General features: G+C 42.0%; 1 protein-coding gene across 12 annotated transcripts in view; it reads left to right on the forward strand.

Annotated features, from left to right (window-relative positions):
- The first annotated feature begins 1,730 nt into the window (after nt 1-1,730).
- The window catches only part of mark2b (MAP/microtubule affinity-regulating kinase 2b), a 48,893-nt gene continuing 36,894 nt past the window's right edge, over nt 1,731-13,729 (forward strand). For 8 of the 12 annotated variants that reach the window (XM_027277447.1, XM_027277449.1, XM_027277454.1 and 5 more), the window contains exon 1: nt 1,732-3,278. In XM_027277447.1, the coding sequence (XP_027133248.1) occupies nt 3,228-3,278 (51 nt within the window). In that variant the 5' untranslated portion in view covers nt 1,732-3,227. Of the gene's footprint in view, nt 3,279-13,729 lie in introns of all 12 variants that reach the window. The other 4 variants (XM_027277456.1, XM_027277450.1, XM_027277458.1 and 1 more) reach the window with 2 other exon arrangements.

The following is a 13,729-nucleotide window of genomic DNA, read 5'->3' on the forward strand; positions in this document are numbered from 1 at the left end:
GCAGAGGATCCACGGTGTCACTCTGCCTGTGAGCAAGGCACTTATATAAGCTCATTGCTGTAAAGTTTTTTGTGTGTTCTCTGTAAATTTTGCTGTTGTGTAACGCCGTGGCTTGATGAACGAATGCCAAAAAAACAACAACAACAACATGAAGCCGTCTGTTTGTTTGTTTTTTGCTCGGCTGGATTCTGTGTGACCGTTGAGAGGAAATATGGGATGTGATTTCATCACAGAAAATACCTGGCAGTTCCTGCAGGTACCATGTGAGCATCACCTGCAGAACTGGAGTTTCCAGAGAGATGCTGGATAAAAAAATGAACAAATCTTAACAGATTTGAGTGACTTGATATGTTTCCCGGGTAGAAAGAGAGACAAGTAAACTCGATATTAAATCCCAGAATCCTCATGATGGTTGCTTGTACTTTAATCCAGTAGGGTTATAAGACGGGGCAGGACCAAAATAATAATAATTGCCACGTTATCTGATGTCCGGTTTGTTTTGATTTTATTTTTTGGGCTTATGAAAAACCTCATCCAGTTCTTCCAACAAAACGTTGTGAGTTTGTGGTAGAATCTGATGAGTTGTTCTCCATCATCAGTGGCATACTTGAATACAGATTCTCAATAATCCGTCTGGTGGATTGCGAGTTGTACGCTTTAATAAACATCTGTGGAACAGCAGATTGTCTGTCCCTTAGCCTCATTTACATAATAGTGTTGGATTTGCATGTGTCTATAACAATCGTCTCTCTAAAGCATATTTTTCTGGACTGGAAAATTTATAAACTCCCCAGCCTTTACTCGGGAATGGTAGGGATGCTGGCTATCTCTGTCTGGATCTGAAACTTCTTCACAGACCTGAGCTGCTTTGTAGGGATGTTGTCAGGGATTATAGCCTCCCTAGAAGACTACAGTTCTTGGCTCACTTCATTCGTCCTACTGGAATCTGTGCACTACCTGTGGCTCCCTGGAATAATCACAATATTTAACACTACAAGCAACAGCAAGGATACATAACATTAGTTTAGTTACTCACATGTACAGGGTTCCCACACCTTTTTCATGAACAAATTCAAGCACTTTTCAAGCACCTTCAAGCACCAGTTTTTCCATTTTTCCAGCACCTTTAAATAGGTAGCCTACTAGTTGTGTTTGCCATGATGGTCATGGGAAGCGCAGCGGTGCCACTGTATGGCATAATAATATGGGTCTAATTAGCATTATTTCATATGGTGGTAGATTGACTGTTTTGATTTTGAACTAATTGTGAATTGGCTTGTATTCTCAGCTTGTGAGCGGTGTATTGTGTAACTACCATAGCGCAATAACAGTGACAAATAGACATCACACAAATTTCAAGCATTTTCAAGCACTTCACAAAAAAATTCAAGCATTTTCACAACCTTGAAAACACTGAATTGAAATTCAAGCATTTTCAAGGAATTCAAGCACCCGTGGGATCCCTGCATGTAACAAGGAGTGATTGACTTGTTTGTAGGCCCTGGGGACAAAAAGTTGGGACACAAAAACAAAGTAATAACGCAGGACTCGGGTCATGATGTACTATGTATCTAATACATGTGCTTGTATCCGCAGATACATCCCTGCACGAACACATTCCCCTGCACCTGCCATTTACCAACCTGGTAGGAATCGCGGTCACCAGTAAGAGCGACGGAAAAAGCCGAGTACATCCGAAAGCAGACCGAGCCCTTCTCCCTCCCCTCCCCTCTCCAAATCCTCCTCTTTCAGTCGTGGTGCAAGCAGCCATGTTGCCGCGAGCTTGTTCCGGTATCAGGGCAGGATCGTGCGCATAGACTGCAGCTCGGGCGCAGCTCCTCGCCTCTCTCTCTCTCTCACACACTCACTCACTCTCTGTGTCGCCGTGACACGCACCTCCTAACAAGAAAACCCCAGTTAACCGATAATGGATTTTACAACTTGATGATTCCTCTTTTGAGTCGGCTGCTCACGGGAATAACAGCAGGTCGGTGTACCGACAGGACGAGCTGGTGTGTGTATATATATATATATCGCCACACTGCAGTGCAGCACTGGTGAACGACCTTATTCCAATCACGCAAACACAAGGAAGAGCGCCGGTGATTTCCGTGGATTTTTTTTTTTAGTTTTGTGGGCTGCTCTGTGGCAGTCACCGCCGCCGCGGCCGCAGGAGGACAAGCTAACCAGCTAGCTCTGCCCCTAAAGAAACACTGAATCAGCTAGCTACATGGGCTAATATTGGCCAGCCAGTTAGCCAGCGCGACAAATTAAATCGCGTTTCTTCACCTGCCATGTGATTTATTATTTTTTTATACACATGCTGCTGTTTTTATTTTTCGGATACCCCTAAAAAAACAACAAAAAAAAAAACCTGGGAATATTTCACTGGGAATTTTTGACTTGCGTTTCGTGTGTGAGTTGGGGAAGGTCGAGACCTCCTCGCCGGGAATAACTTTGGCCTCCTGAAAGTTTTGTGTGTTAAAGAGACCTGCTTTTCTTTTAAAAAAAAAAAAAAAACTGAGAGGAAACACATCTCTGCCACGAAGAGAGAGAGAAGAAAAGAAAAGAAGAAGGAAAAAAAACAGGCGTCGACACAAAAACAAGCTCCGTGAAAGACGACGCCGGAGTTTAAAAAGATTTGCTGTGAAGAATTTCGGCGACGGTTGGAGGAGACGTTGGTTAGCAGCCGTTAGCATGCTAACCGCCTAACTGAAGCTCGTCTTGTTTCAACCGTTGCCCAACTTTTTTTTTTTTTTCTCTCCGAGCTAGCTCTCAAACGTCACCGCGTCGGTGTGAAAGCTCCGCTGGGGTCACCGTCGACGCCGATAAATGCTAATTGGGAACTGAATGTTTTCAGGCCGAAGCTGAAGAAGACGTTTTTTTTTGTTGTTGTTGTTGTTGCTTTTTTTTCTTCTTCTTGTTGACAAACATGGGACGTGCTGCTGCTGCTAGCTAGTCTTCTAGCTAGCTGGCTAACTCGGCTGATGTGGGATTCAACTTGTTGATTCACGAGCTATCTGTCGTGCTGCTGCTAGCTGGCTAGCACTGGACAACTGTTGGAAATTTATCCCCCCCCTTTTCTCTCCCGTCCTTCACCATCAACTAGACAGGTTTTAAATGCACAATAGACACTGAAAGGTCGTTCTGGTTTTTACCGTTCCTCCCCCCCCTCCCCTCCTTTTTTTTTTTTTTTTTTTTTTGGGGCAACTTCAAGTCTTTCAAAAATGTCAACAAGGATCCCTCTGGTGCAAGTCATTGAAAACTCAGCCGGGCAGGTAAGATACACATCTCAAAATGACTCTCCAGAAAAAAAAAAAAAAAAAAAAAATCTTACTTCCTCATGAAGCCACTTTAGTTGTTTCTGCTTTATCTGCTGTTGAGATGGGGCCCTGGTTTGGCCTTCTACAGTCTCTGCTTGTCTTCTTTGCCTTTTCTCTGTCTCTGTTGTCTTTGCCACACAGCAGTGATTCACCAGCTTGCCTACGCACTCGCACTGGATTTCCCACTCCTTTGCAGAACAGAGGAACAAATTTAGGTTTCTGTTTAGTCTGTGTGTTGGGGCATGTCCACCTACTTGACTTCCATTGCTTTGACCTGTTGCAGCCAGTTCCACATGAAATCCATACAGCTGACAGCACAGAAACACAATATCCACATATTACACCCGATGCATTGTTATTTCACTTTAGTACATGTGTGCTGTTGTCCAAGTGCGTTTGAGATAGAAGAAGAGGGTTGATACACCACGAGAAGTTGCTTTTAATCTATAATATTTATGATAATCCCCTGGAATTAATGTTTAAACTCACAGGGAGCAAGACTTTTTGGTCACTGATTGATAAATATATTTTAGTCCAGAGCATTCCTGGAAAGAGCTGGTGGAGTAACACGAATGGAGCTGTCGTTTTTGGGTTTGGTACGTGGTGCATGGTGTGATTAAAGACACTCATAAACAATACACATCCTCTTCTGACCTAAAACGGCTGACCCTTATCCAGAGGCCAGAGGGCTCCTAAACACACTATAAATATCATCAGTACATGTGTCACATGGCGAAGGACATTGAGAGCTGTAGATTCAAAGAGACGCCGTATTTCACTTTTCCATTCAGCTGATTTGAGGGGAAAAAAAAGCACTTTGGTGTTGGGCCTGAAAGTTTGAGAAAGACCAAGAAAGCCTTTGGCTGCGCTCTGTAAATCATTATTAGAAAGCTGGAACAAAGCCCTCGCTGCTCAGACGAAAGTATCTGTCTTAATGTTGCAGACAGATTTATCTGTAGATTCATTGCAGTTACAAAAAAAGAAAGAGAGGGGGGAAAAAAGCTGCTCACATGAAAACCATTATAGTTTCTGATAGTTGCACGGTACCCACGGTACTTCTACGCAATGGTACCAACGTGGATTACTATACTACCAGTTTCCACTACTTAGCGGCCGCCTCTACTCTTCTCAAGGCTTCTCACTGCATCCTACTCCCTTGTAAACAAACCAACATGCCAACAACTGCAACCAAACTACACAGCCGCTGAATGATTGGCTGTTTCCCTTTTACTGGTGACGCTGTGTCCGCCCGTCTGTTAGCTGATTGGCTGTTCGTGTGCTTCTGCCGGCAAGAACGAACTTCGTGAAGACCGCTCCGCTTTGATAGGAATTAGCTTCAAAACAAACATCAAGCTAAAGTTCTGTCTCGCCCAGACGCGTGCACGCCCTGCCGCGTCGTCGTCCGTGACAAATTTAGCTAAAAAAATCAAACTCGTTTCAAACTTGTTTGTCTAATTCTTACTTCATCAGTATTATGTTTATCATGCACCAAACAACATTATAAGTAATTTATAACTTGTACAAATACATTACAGTTTATAAAAATAATAATAAAAAAAGGCCGCAGTATCGCAATAATACCCGGAACCGTGATACTTTGCCTGGTATAGTATCGTGGTTACTCATTTTGTTACTGTGACAACTCTAGTTTCCGATACACATCTTGGACAGCTGTTGACAAGCATCATGCGATGCAAAAATCTCTCCTGAGCGTCGGATGGAAAAACTTGTGCGTGTGCATGTTGACAGAGTAGCCGGTGGATGATGTCGACACGTGTGTGAAGCTAAACCCCGTTTCTATATTTGTGTGGCCCACAGTATCTAATGGTATATGAATGTAGCCGCTGTGAGGCTTGTGTGCGATATTGTTTTAGCAGTTGGTCAGCAGCTTTGATGAATACAGTGACCTAAATAAATAGTAAATGTGCGCACACGAAGAAGCAGACATCATAAATGAGGAGGGCGTTGTTTAAAAAAAAAAAAAAAAGCACTTTTTGTTTCAATCTGTCCCGAGAGCTGCACCCTCTGTCAAACTACCTGAAACTCTAAAAGCCCAACCCAGGCGCGCAAACTGTGTCTGCGCAGCCAACCAGACGACTGAGCTGCTCTTAAACAGCCAACGGGGAAACCTGTCTGTGCTGGAGACTCAAAGGTTAAAAAGATTTAGTCTGTCTTTGCTCCTTGTACAAATAAAATGCTGACAGAAGTTGTCTGTTGATACCATGATCTCACTGCGAGTGTCAGTGTGTGTGTGTTGTGTGTGTGCGCTGGCTTGTCTCACACACAATGGATCACTGCTTCCATTAGACGGTACAGTTAGACCTGTATGTATCTGTGTAAGTGTAGGCAAAGAGAGAGTGACACAGGCATATTACACAGCTACACCCTCACCTGGAACAGAGGTCATAAACAATACAGTTGATTATATAAGTCTTTGACTGTAACACACACACGCACACACGTGGCCTCTCCATATCCAGTGGGACAGTTGGAACACACACTAACCTTTCATATTGGCAAAGTTTCTCATTGAATTCAAGAGTATCAATTCAATTTTAGTCTACGACGAGGGAGCACGACATTATCCAACAACACACTGTGATGATGGCTTATCAGATACGTGCAAGCGCACACATTAGGTAGGATACTGTGTATCATGCAGCACTGTGCCACAAGAAGATCAGTGGGATATCAACTGCTGCTGTGATAACTTTCTAACAGCACATTCAGGCAAGACTATAAAACTATAAAGTGCAGTATCTCAGGCTGAACTTCCTGATATGCCTTGTTTGTGTACCCTTTTGCAATGCACTGGTACCAATGCAGGCCCTTGTGGTGTTCTGCCGTACTGCTATTGTTACCCTCAACTCGTCCCACGGCACTAAGTGAGGATTTAGGGGTGGAAAGAAAAAAAACTTTGGGGTCATGGCAAGTCCCTAACTGGGTTTGTAGGCAAAAGGTCATGGATGGATACTCCCACACAAACGCAGTCTGTTTTTGAAGGCCATGTATAGAAAGCCTTTGGTGTCAGGTCTCAAGATACAGGACAAAATGGCACCGGACATGAAGACGGGACTCGGTGTTGACATGACTGTCCCCATCCCTGTCCCTGTCAGACACTTGTCAGCGTGCTGCTCGGTAAAAGCAGATATTCTCTGAATATCCTCACCGTGTATCTGCAAAACTGGAATAGAAAGGCGGTTGTAAAAGTGACTGACCAAGACAGACAGACCACCGTCCTGTCATCACAAACAGTCGCTGGTAGAGCTGGGTAATAAAACCTGATGTTAAACACCCCCGGGGGTAAATTATTAAAGACCGTACTATTGATAAGTTCTGACGTTATTGGTTCTGCCTAGCCTGTAGCTTGTGTCTCGTTGTCCCATCCACCTCAGGGATGTTATTTATGCTGACAGCCACACATGGTTAAAGTAAGCCAGCTGATTGTTGGGTATAAATATAGGTGCATTCATAAATGTCAGATCATCATGCAAACTTAAGCTCCGAAATGTAACATTTTATTAATGTACAACATCGGCCACCTGTTGCGTCTAAGATCATTCCCACCTTCCTGGTTGTACGAGATGTGATCTTTGTCTGACTTTAAAGTTAAGTTGTCGTTGTAACATTTTGTTACTGTGGTCTGCTTTCACCCTTTATACATCTAACATCACACAACACACAGATGACACTATCCAGGTGAGAAAGGAAGGCGTTGCCTGACCTTAAATGCTGATGACAACCAACTACCCCCGCATAATCTGTCTGTAACAGTATATACAGGGGTGTCTAACAGATGAACTTGTGAAGCCTGGCTCTCTGTCTTGAAATCGAGTTGAATTTTCATTTAATCACCGGTGAAGTAGTACCGTTAAAATCTTAACAATACCTGCTGCTGGCTGTCAAACTCAGAGGAGTGACTTATGACATCTTCCTGGCAGTGTGAAAGTGGCGTGTTGGTGTATGACTTGATCTGACATGTTACACAAGGTTTTATACTGGCTGTTAGTTTGAGGAACTTATTTGCATATGGCACCCATTATCAGCGTGACAGCAGTTCACTGCAAGCCCAGCAAGAGAGCAGGTTTATCAAAATACACGGCACGGTGTATGTCGATGTATTAAATGAATGCTGTAGGTTCAAAACAGAGTTGTGCACAAGTTGTGTTGGTAACGTGTTTGCTGTTGGTTTGTACTCTTTTTCCACTTCCCCAGACATGATCTCTTGATTGTCTGATTTCCTGCTTTACAATGTTCCCTCTCCATTCATTGAGCCATGTCTTCTGAAAAGACAGACTAATGCAGCCAGAAATACTGGTCTGCCTCTTCAATCGCTACTTCATCCCCCATTTCATTGTTTGGGTAGTTGCTCACTAGCCGAGCGAACTGGATCCTCCCCACATGGACGTGTAATGGATTTGAACCATTAATTTGTCCGAGTGAGACATGTACTCATTGTAGAAGTCATGTAGAGAGAACCAGAAACTAACTAGGAAATGATTTGATTGTTTTCACTGGGTTTACTCTCGGTCCCCAGTGGAAATGGAAAAAGGAACAAGGAAATGAAGCAGGAAGATGGTCTACCTGTATTCCAAATGGCATCACCAACCTTAGTGCTTCACTAAAGGTGACGAAACAATCCCATTTAAAAGCTCAAGAAACTATATGTATGGTATGATACTGAAGTCCTGGAAAGGTTTTCTAGGTTAGTTCAGTGTGCATCTGTTTATTTTTAACCAAATTAATGATTGCTGTTAGTTAATTCTGAATTGAAACAATGTTCTGCTTGTACACTACTGTTATAAAGCAGGAAAAGTCGGGATGGGATCTGTGGGATCCTGCAGGGACAGCAGGACGATTACGTAGTGTTCGGTACCAGATGTGAATAAAGAGACTCTGACAGAGTTTTCATGAGCCACAGTTGGCAGGAGTTCAACGCAGAAGCCTCGACATCCTCATCTAAACACTTAAAAGGGTTGCCTATCTTGTCAAGACTTACCCGCGAGCTTAAAAGTTGTTTTCTGTTATCTGAGCTCGATCTAGATATCAATCTGAACAAACAAAAGTTCTATTTACATTTTGTGACTCTCACCACATCATTAGCAAAGTCAGTTTTTAAAGTTTTAACCCATCAATCACTGTGAAATGATGAAAAATCTTTTTTTTTTTTGGATCAATTTATCAAAAGTGACAACATCAGCAGTCCTGTGATTTGTCTGACTCAAAGTTTTTATCAGATGACCTTCATTTTTAGGAACTAGGGAAGCAAAATGGCAAAAAAAAAATAAATCCATTTATTTATTTAGTCAATTCTTGTCGTTTCTCTGAGCTAATGTCCGGTCTTTTCCCGTATGACCTTTTGTAACGCTCCGCGGCGGGAATAGTGACCGTTGCAGGTTCAAACTGCCGTCAAACGCCACAGCAACAGAAGACAAAGAACACTGTGTTGGAAATATGAGGTTAGCCGAGCGCAGTTTGATATATTTCACCTGACACCTTGGGAGTGTGGAAGCCTCACGGAGAGTCTCCCAGCAAGCTGTTGAGCTGGAAATTCAATATAGATGAGAAAGAAGCGCTGAACGTGTAAGTGTGTTGACACAGGTATGCTGCTGAAGACGTGTTTTTAATATTCTTAGTGTTCACCTTTTGCCTGTCCTCATTCATGCTCGCTTTGAATGAGTCATCTTGTAAGCAATCTATAGCACACACACACATACACACGTACACGTTGCTGTTACGCCCAGGAAACCATAAATTATGCCTCTCTCCTTACCAGACCAGTCACTAGGCAGATGAACAGAGAAAGACAAAGCTAGCCAGAGCCCTAGCAACAGAGAACCTGCTACACACACACACACACACACACACACACACACACACACACACGATCATTCACTTCATCACGTTCACATTTGTTCTTGCCGGCACACAAGCAGGCCTTCATTTTTCACACACACACACACACATGCAGTTACTTGTTGATTGGATTTGAATTGGATTTAGATCCAATGAGTTCTGTTGGCCATTTATACCTGGAGTTCCAGCGGACACATAAATATAGGACAAGCAGGTGCTACCTGGGTGTTTAACCAACAGCGCAGTGAAGTTCAGTGCTTTTTGTGTGTGTGTGTGTTGGATTGTCTCTGGGAGCAGGGTAAAACAGGCCTTTCCTGTTGAGCCGAGCAGTAGGTGTGGCAGCCAACTGTAGACCTGCGATTTGAAGGCCTTGACGTCATTCAGGTGAAGGTGTGTGGACTTCTTTCTCTCACTGCTTCATCGTGTTACTGTTTAGTCAACTGATGTCAGTCTAGCGTCAATACTTGGATGTCGCCCTGTGATTAAATATGTTTTGACATGGAGGAAAGGTTAAATGAATTCTTTAGAAACTAGTTACACACCAGGTTTCATTTTATTTCTGTTTCGGGCATTGTCTGTGATCAAAGTACATTTTTAAGAAATGCTTTTAAGTGCACAGTTGGTAGCAAACATTCACACCTTCCTTGTGCACTTAACGCTACACCCAAGAAATAGTAATGCTCATTCTCTGAAACATATTTCCCAAGGCTAAGACGCTCTGTGTCAGAGGTGTTTGTTGTGGTGTTCCTTGCACTCCGACTTGATTCACCTACTTAACCCGGAACTAGTTCAAGATGCTTTTACTAGCTCCAGCTGTTGCCCAATTTGATTCGGAGGCTTTAATCTGAGTCCTTTTTACCACACGTATCCTGCAAGATAAGCTGCGTCCACGAAAGGAAAATTTCGGATGTCTGTTGCATCAAACTGACTTAGAAATTGAGGCAGAATGGTAACACTTGGTTGGTTGAAGGTCCAGTGTGTAAGATTGGGAGGGCCTCCATTTTCAGAATAAGGCAGACATGGAAAAAAAAATATTCATACATACATGATTTTATGCCTGAAAATAAAAAGCCTGGAACAGACAAACTAAATCCTGACTCTAAACATGGCAGACAGGACACAAGATGCAACTAAAACCTACAGACTTGACCTTTTTTAAAAAGTTTAAATCACATATAGGGAACCCAAAATAAGTAAGCCGCTGTTATCAGGCTAAAAATCAGACCTATGTTTAATTAATGAAGTGTACACCCAAACACAGCCTTGCTATTTGAACCCAGTTGCTTAGTTGAATGTATTCCCACAGACAGATTGGGTTTGAGCTTTGCTCATAATTTATAGCTCTTCCCATATTAACATTTTAGCACTCAAATGGAACACAGGTTGTGTCACTTGCTAAGCTTTTTGTTTGTAGTGTCTTTGCTGTGATTTAGTCTCAAAACCACTCATGAAAGGTGATGCACCACTTAGTTAGCAGATGCCTAAATAATAGTCGTTCTTATTCGGGGTTTTTTGTCCCTTGAGTTGCTTTATTTAAGTTTTTTTTTTTTTTTTTTTTTTAAGTTGGAGTCTAAAAATTTTGCGGGACACCCTGTAATGAAGTACAGGGTACATGTATAGATGTATTAATCAGCTTTTCAAATCAGCCACCCTGTGAAAGCCACACAGTCCTGTTTACTCTGGTGGCTCGCACTCACTCACACACAGTTGCATAGCAGCAGAACAAGGGCATGCAAGGAAGTGCTGCGCAGTGTGTCCCAACTGTGACAGCAACAGAGCAAACAGGAGCTCTGAATTGATTTGACACACACACACACACACACACACACACACACACACACACACACACACAAATGTACACATGCCTCGGGAGCTAGGGTAATTCAGTTCAAGAGAACACACACACAAAACACTACATTGACAGCAAACTGAGACCCTGTGTGACACCACCTTGTTAAAGTAAAGGGCCTCTCAGAAATTTACTTAGCCTTATATGTGTGTGTGTGTGTGTGTGTGTGTGTGTGTGTGGAGAGTTCATATGGCTAGTATGCATATATAGTAGCTATACTGTATATTAGAGTTTCAGAAGAGGCTACTCTAGGGCATGCAAGCAAGGCATAGACAGTGACTTGTATCAATACTTTGAATCATTAACGATTTATTATTGAACCTCGGGCATGATGAAATAATGCTCTGCTTTGTTACCGTGACTCACAGTTGCGTATTTTTTTGCTTCAAACTATAAATGGTCCTAATGACAGCCTCTGCCTTGTGAAAATCGGCACCGTGAGTACATACGAAATAATATGTTGCACAACTGTAACAAAAAAAGGAACTTGGGCTGCTTTTAAAGATGAATGTAGCTCATAAAGGTTAAATGAAAAACAAAGACGGCAGAATGTGCTGTTGATGTGGTGGAAACGGGCTGAGTAAGACTACATGCTAAAAGCTAATAGTGTGAAGCAGAGCAGAGAGATAAAAATATATGTATTTATCTATCAGTCTATATATAGACTGTGTGCTTTAAGATTTTCAGTCTACTTTAAGACTTTTCACTTAGTTTGGCTTGAGTTTTGTATAAATAAGTACAATTTTCCCGTTTGTGTACTGTATGTGTGTGACTGCACTATCTGCTGTGTTATAGGTCATTTTATTTCCATCATCAAAAATATATTTGTGCCAAAGTGTTTACATCCACGTCCAGTTTAACTGGCTTTCCATTTGGAGTTGAATCAGGAGAACTGTCAAGCAGGTGCAGTAACATTTCTCTTCAGCAGCGTCTCTGGCAGCGTCTTAGCTCGTGTCCTTTTTAATTTCCCTCTCATTAGAGTGGTTGTTCACATGATGACTCCCAAAGTCATTCCCTGATGGGATTTCCTTGTAATTAGCTCCAGTTAGTATTTGTGGTTTTCAGCTTTAATGGATGTTTATACGTACGAGTTACTATATAGAAACCAAAATGTGGTGATTAAGAAGTTACATCTGTGTTAAGTTGGATTTCTTTTTTGACAATCTTTGAATATGTCACTGCATGGTATTATTATTAGAATACTGCACACTGCGAGCTCCCGTTTAAGGACAACAAACTCCTTGTCACGTATATTTTATTCTGTAAACCTATCTTGGCATGAAAGAGGAGTATAAATAGAAACATAAACATATGAATAGCAGGGTAGGAAGAGAAAGCGTGGTGGGGGAGGAGGAGAGAAGGGGGGAGCAAGAGAAAATGAAGGAAGCATGAAAGAGAAACAAACCAACATCGAGATAGAGGGCAGGATTCAGCAAGCGACAAATCTCCATGGCAACACAGCCATCACGACCTAGAGTTGGGGAGGTGTGTGTGTATGCGTGTCTTCCCACCCACAAATTTCAGTATAATGCAGCAGCCTTTGTATGTGGTCGTGTTATGTATCCAATAAAGACCTTGTTTGTTCTACATCGACAGTATGTTTGGTTAGAAAGTAGAAGTGGAGGAAAAATTTAATCTTAAAATATTAAATTGTGTTGAATCGACCTTGAAGGTTGACGGTTAAAACTTGTACAAAAAGATCCAAGTACTTATTTAATTGCATTTTTTCATGTCAAGGCCAAAAGTCAATCTGTTTTATGCTGCCTCAGCTTTACCATGCCTAACACAGAAATATAAATAATTAAAATTCCATTATAAAAGCTTAAATCGATTCATAGAGCACGAGTGGAACAAGAGTGCTGCTGTCAAGGATGTTGGTGAGGGGCAATTCTATGAGGCGGAGCAGGCAAATAAAGCTTAGGAAGGGTTTTGTAGTTAAGGCAGTTTGGAAAAGATTAATTCATAAACAAAATGAATTAAGACAAGTGTAGTTAATGAGAATCACGTTCATTAACTATACTCATCTTTCCAGCAAATTACAGCAGGTTCGACGCGTTCCCCAGATTACATGTCAAATTAGTAATATGATTACAGGCCTGCTATGATAGTACGCTTCGACGTAGCTGACGTTACAACAGCTCTTTTAATGAACTCATGGTCTGGCTGTCCTAACGGCGTGTTGTGGATGTACGAGCTTCCAATTAGGGCCGCTTGTCAGTGTAAACGCGGTGGGGAAATAAACACGTTTCAGTTCTATTATCCTCCACAGCATGTCTGGAGATCTTATTAATTAAAGGACCTATAAAACTTGTTGCTGTTTGTGCTATGTTGAAAATACCCGGCTTCCTGTAGAGCAAATCCAAATGTCAGCATCTTTATTTGGCACGTCGTTTTTGATATTAACTCTGACTGTACTGGTAATCTTATATTTATTATAAATGTGTTAGTAATCAGTCATCCCCAGCTCAGACTGCCCTCCATCCACACAGATGACCCTCATATCTTGGGGAAACATGTAATATTAAATGGGGAGTGGGGGGGTCCTGTAGCAGTGTGCAAGTGTTAAGCCCTCCAGTTTAACCTCTTAAATTGGTTTGCAGCTTGTTACTTTAAATATAATTAAATTTGATGCTTTCCCCGCGGTTATAATTGTCTGTCTGTGTGTGTGTGTGTGTGTGTGCGTTTTTTTTTTGTTTTGTTT

The sequence above is a fragment of the Larimichthys crocea genome, chromosome III (assembly GCF_000972845.2).
Source record: "Larimichthys crocea isolate SSNF chromosome III, L_crocea_2.0, whole genome shotgun sequence".
NCBI classification, from domain to species: Eukaryota; Metazoa; Chordata; class Actinopteri; family Sciaenidae; genus Larimichthys; species Larimichthys crocea.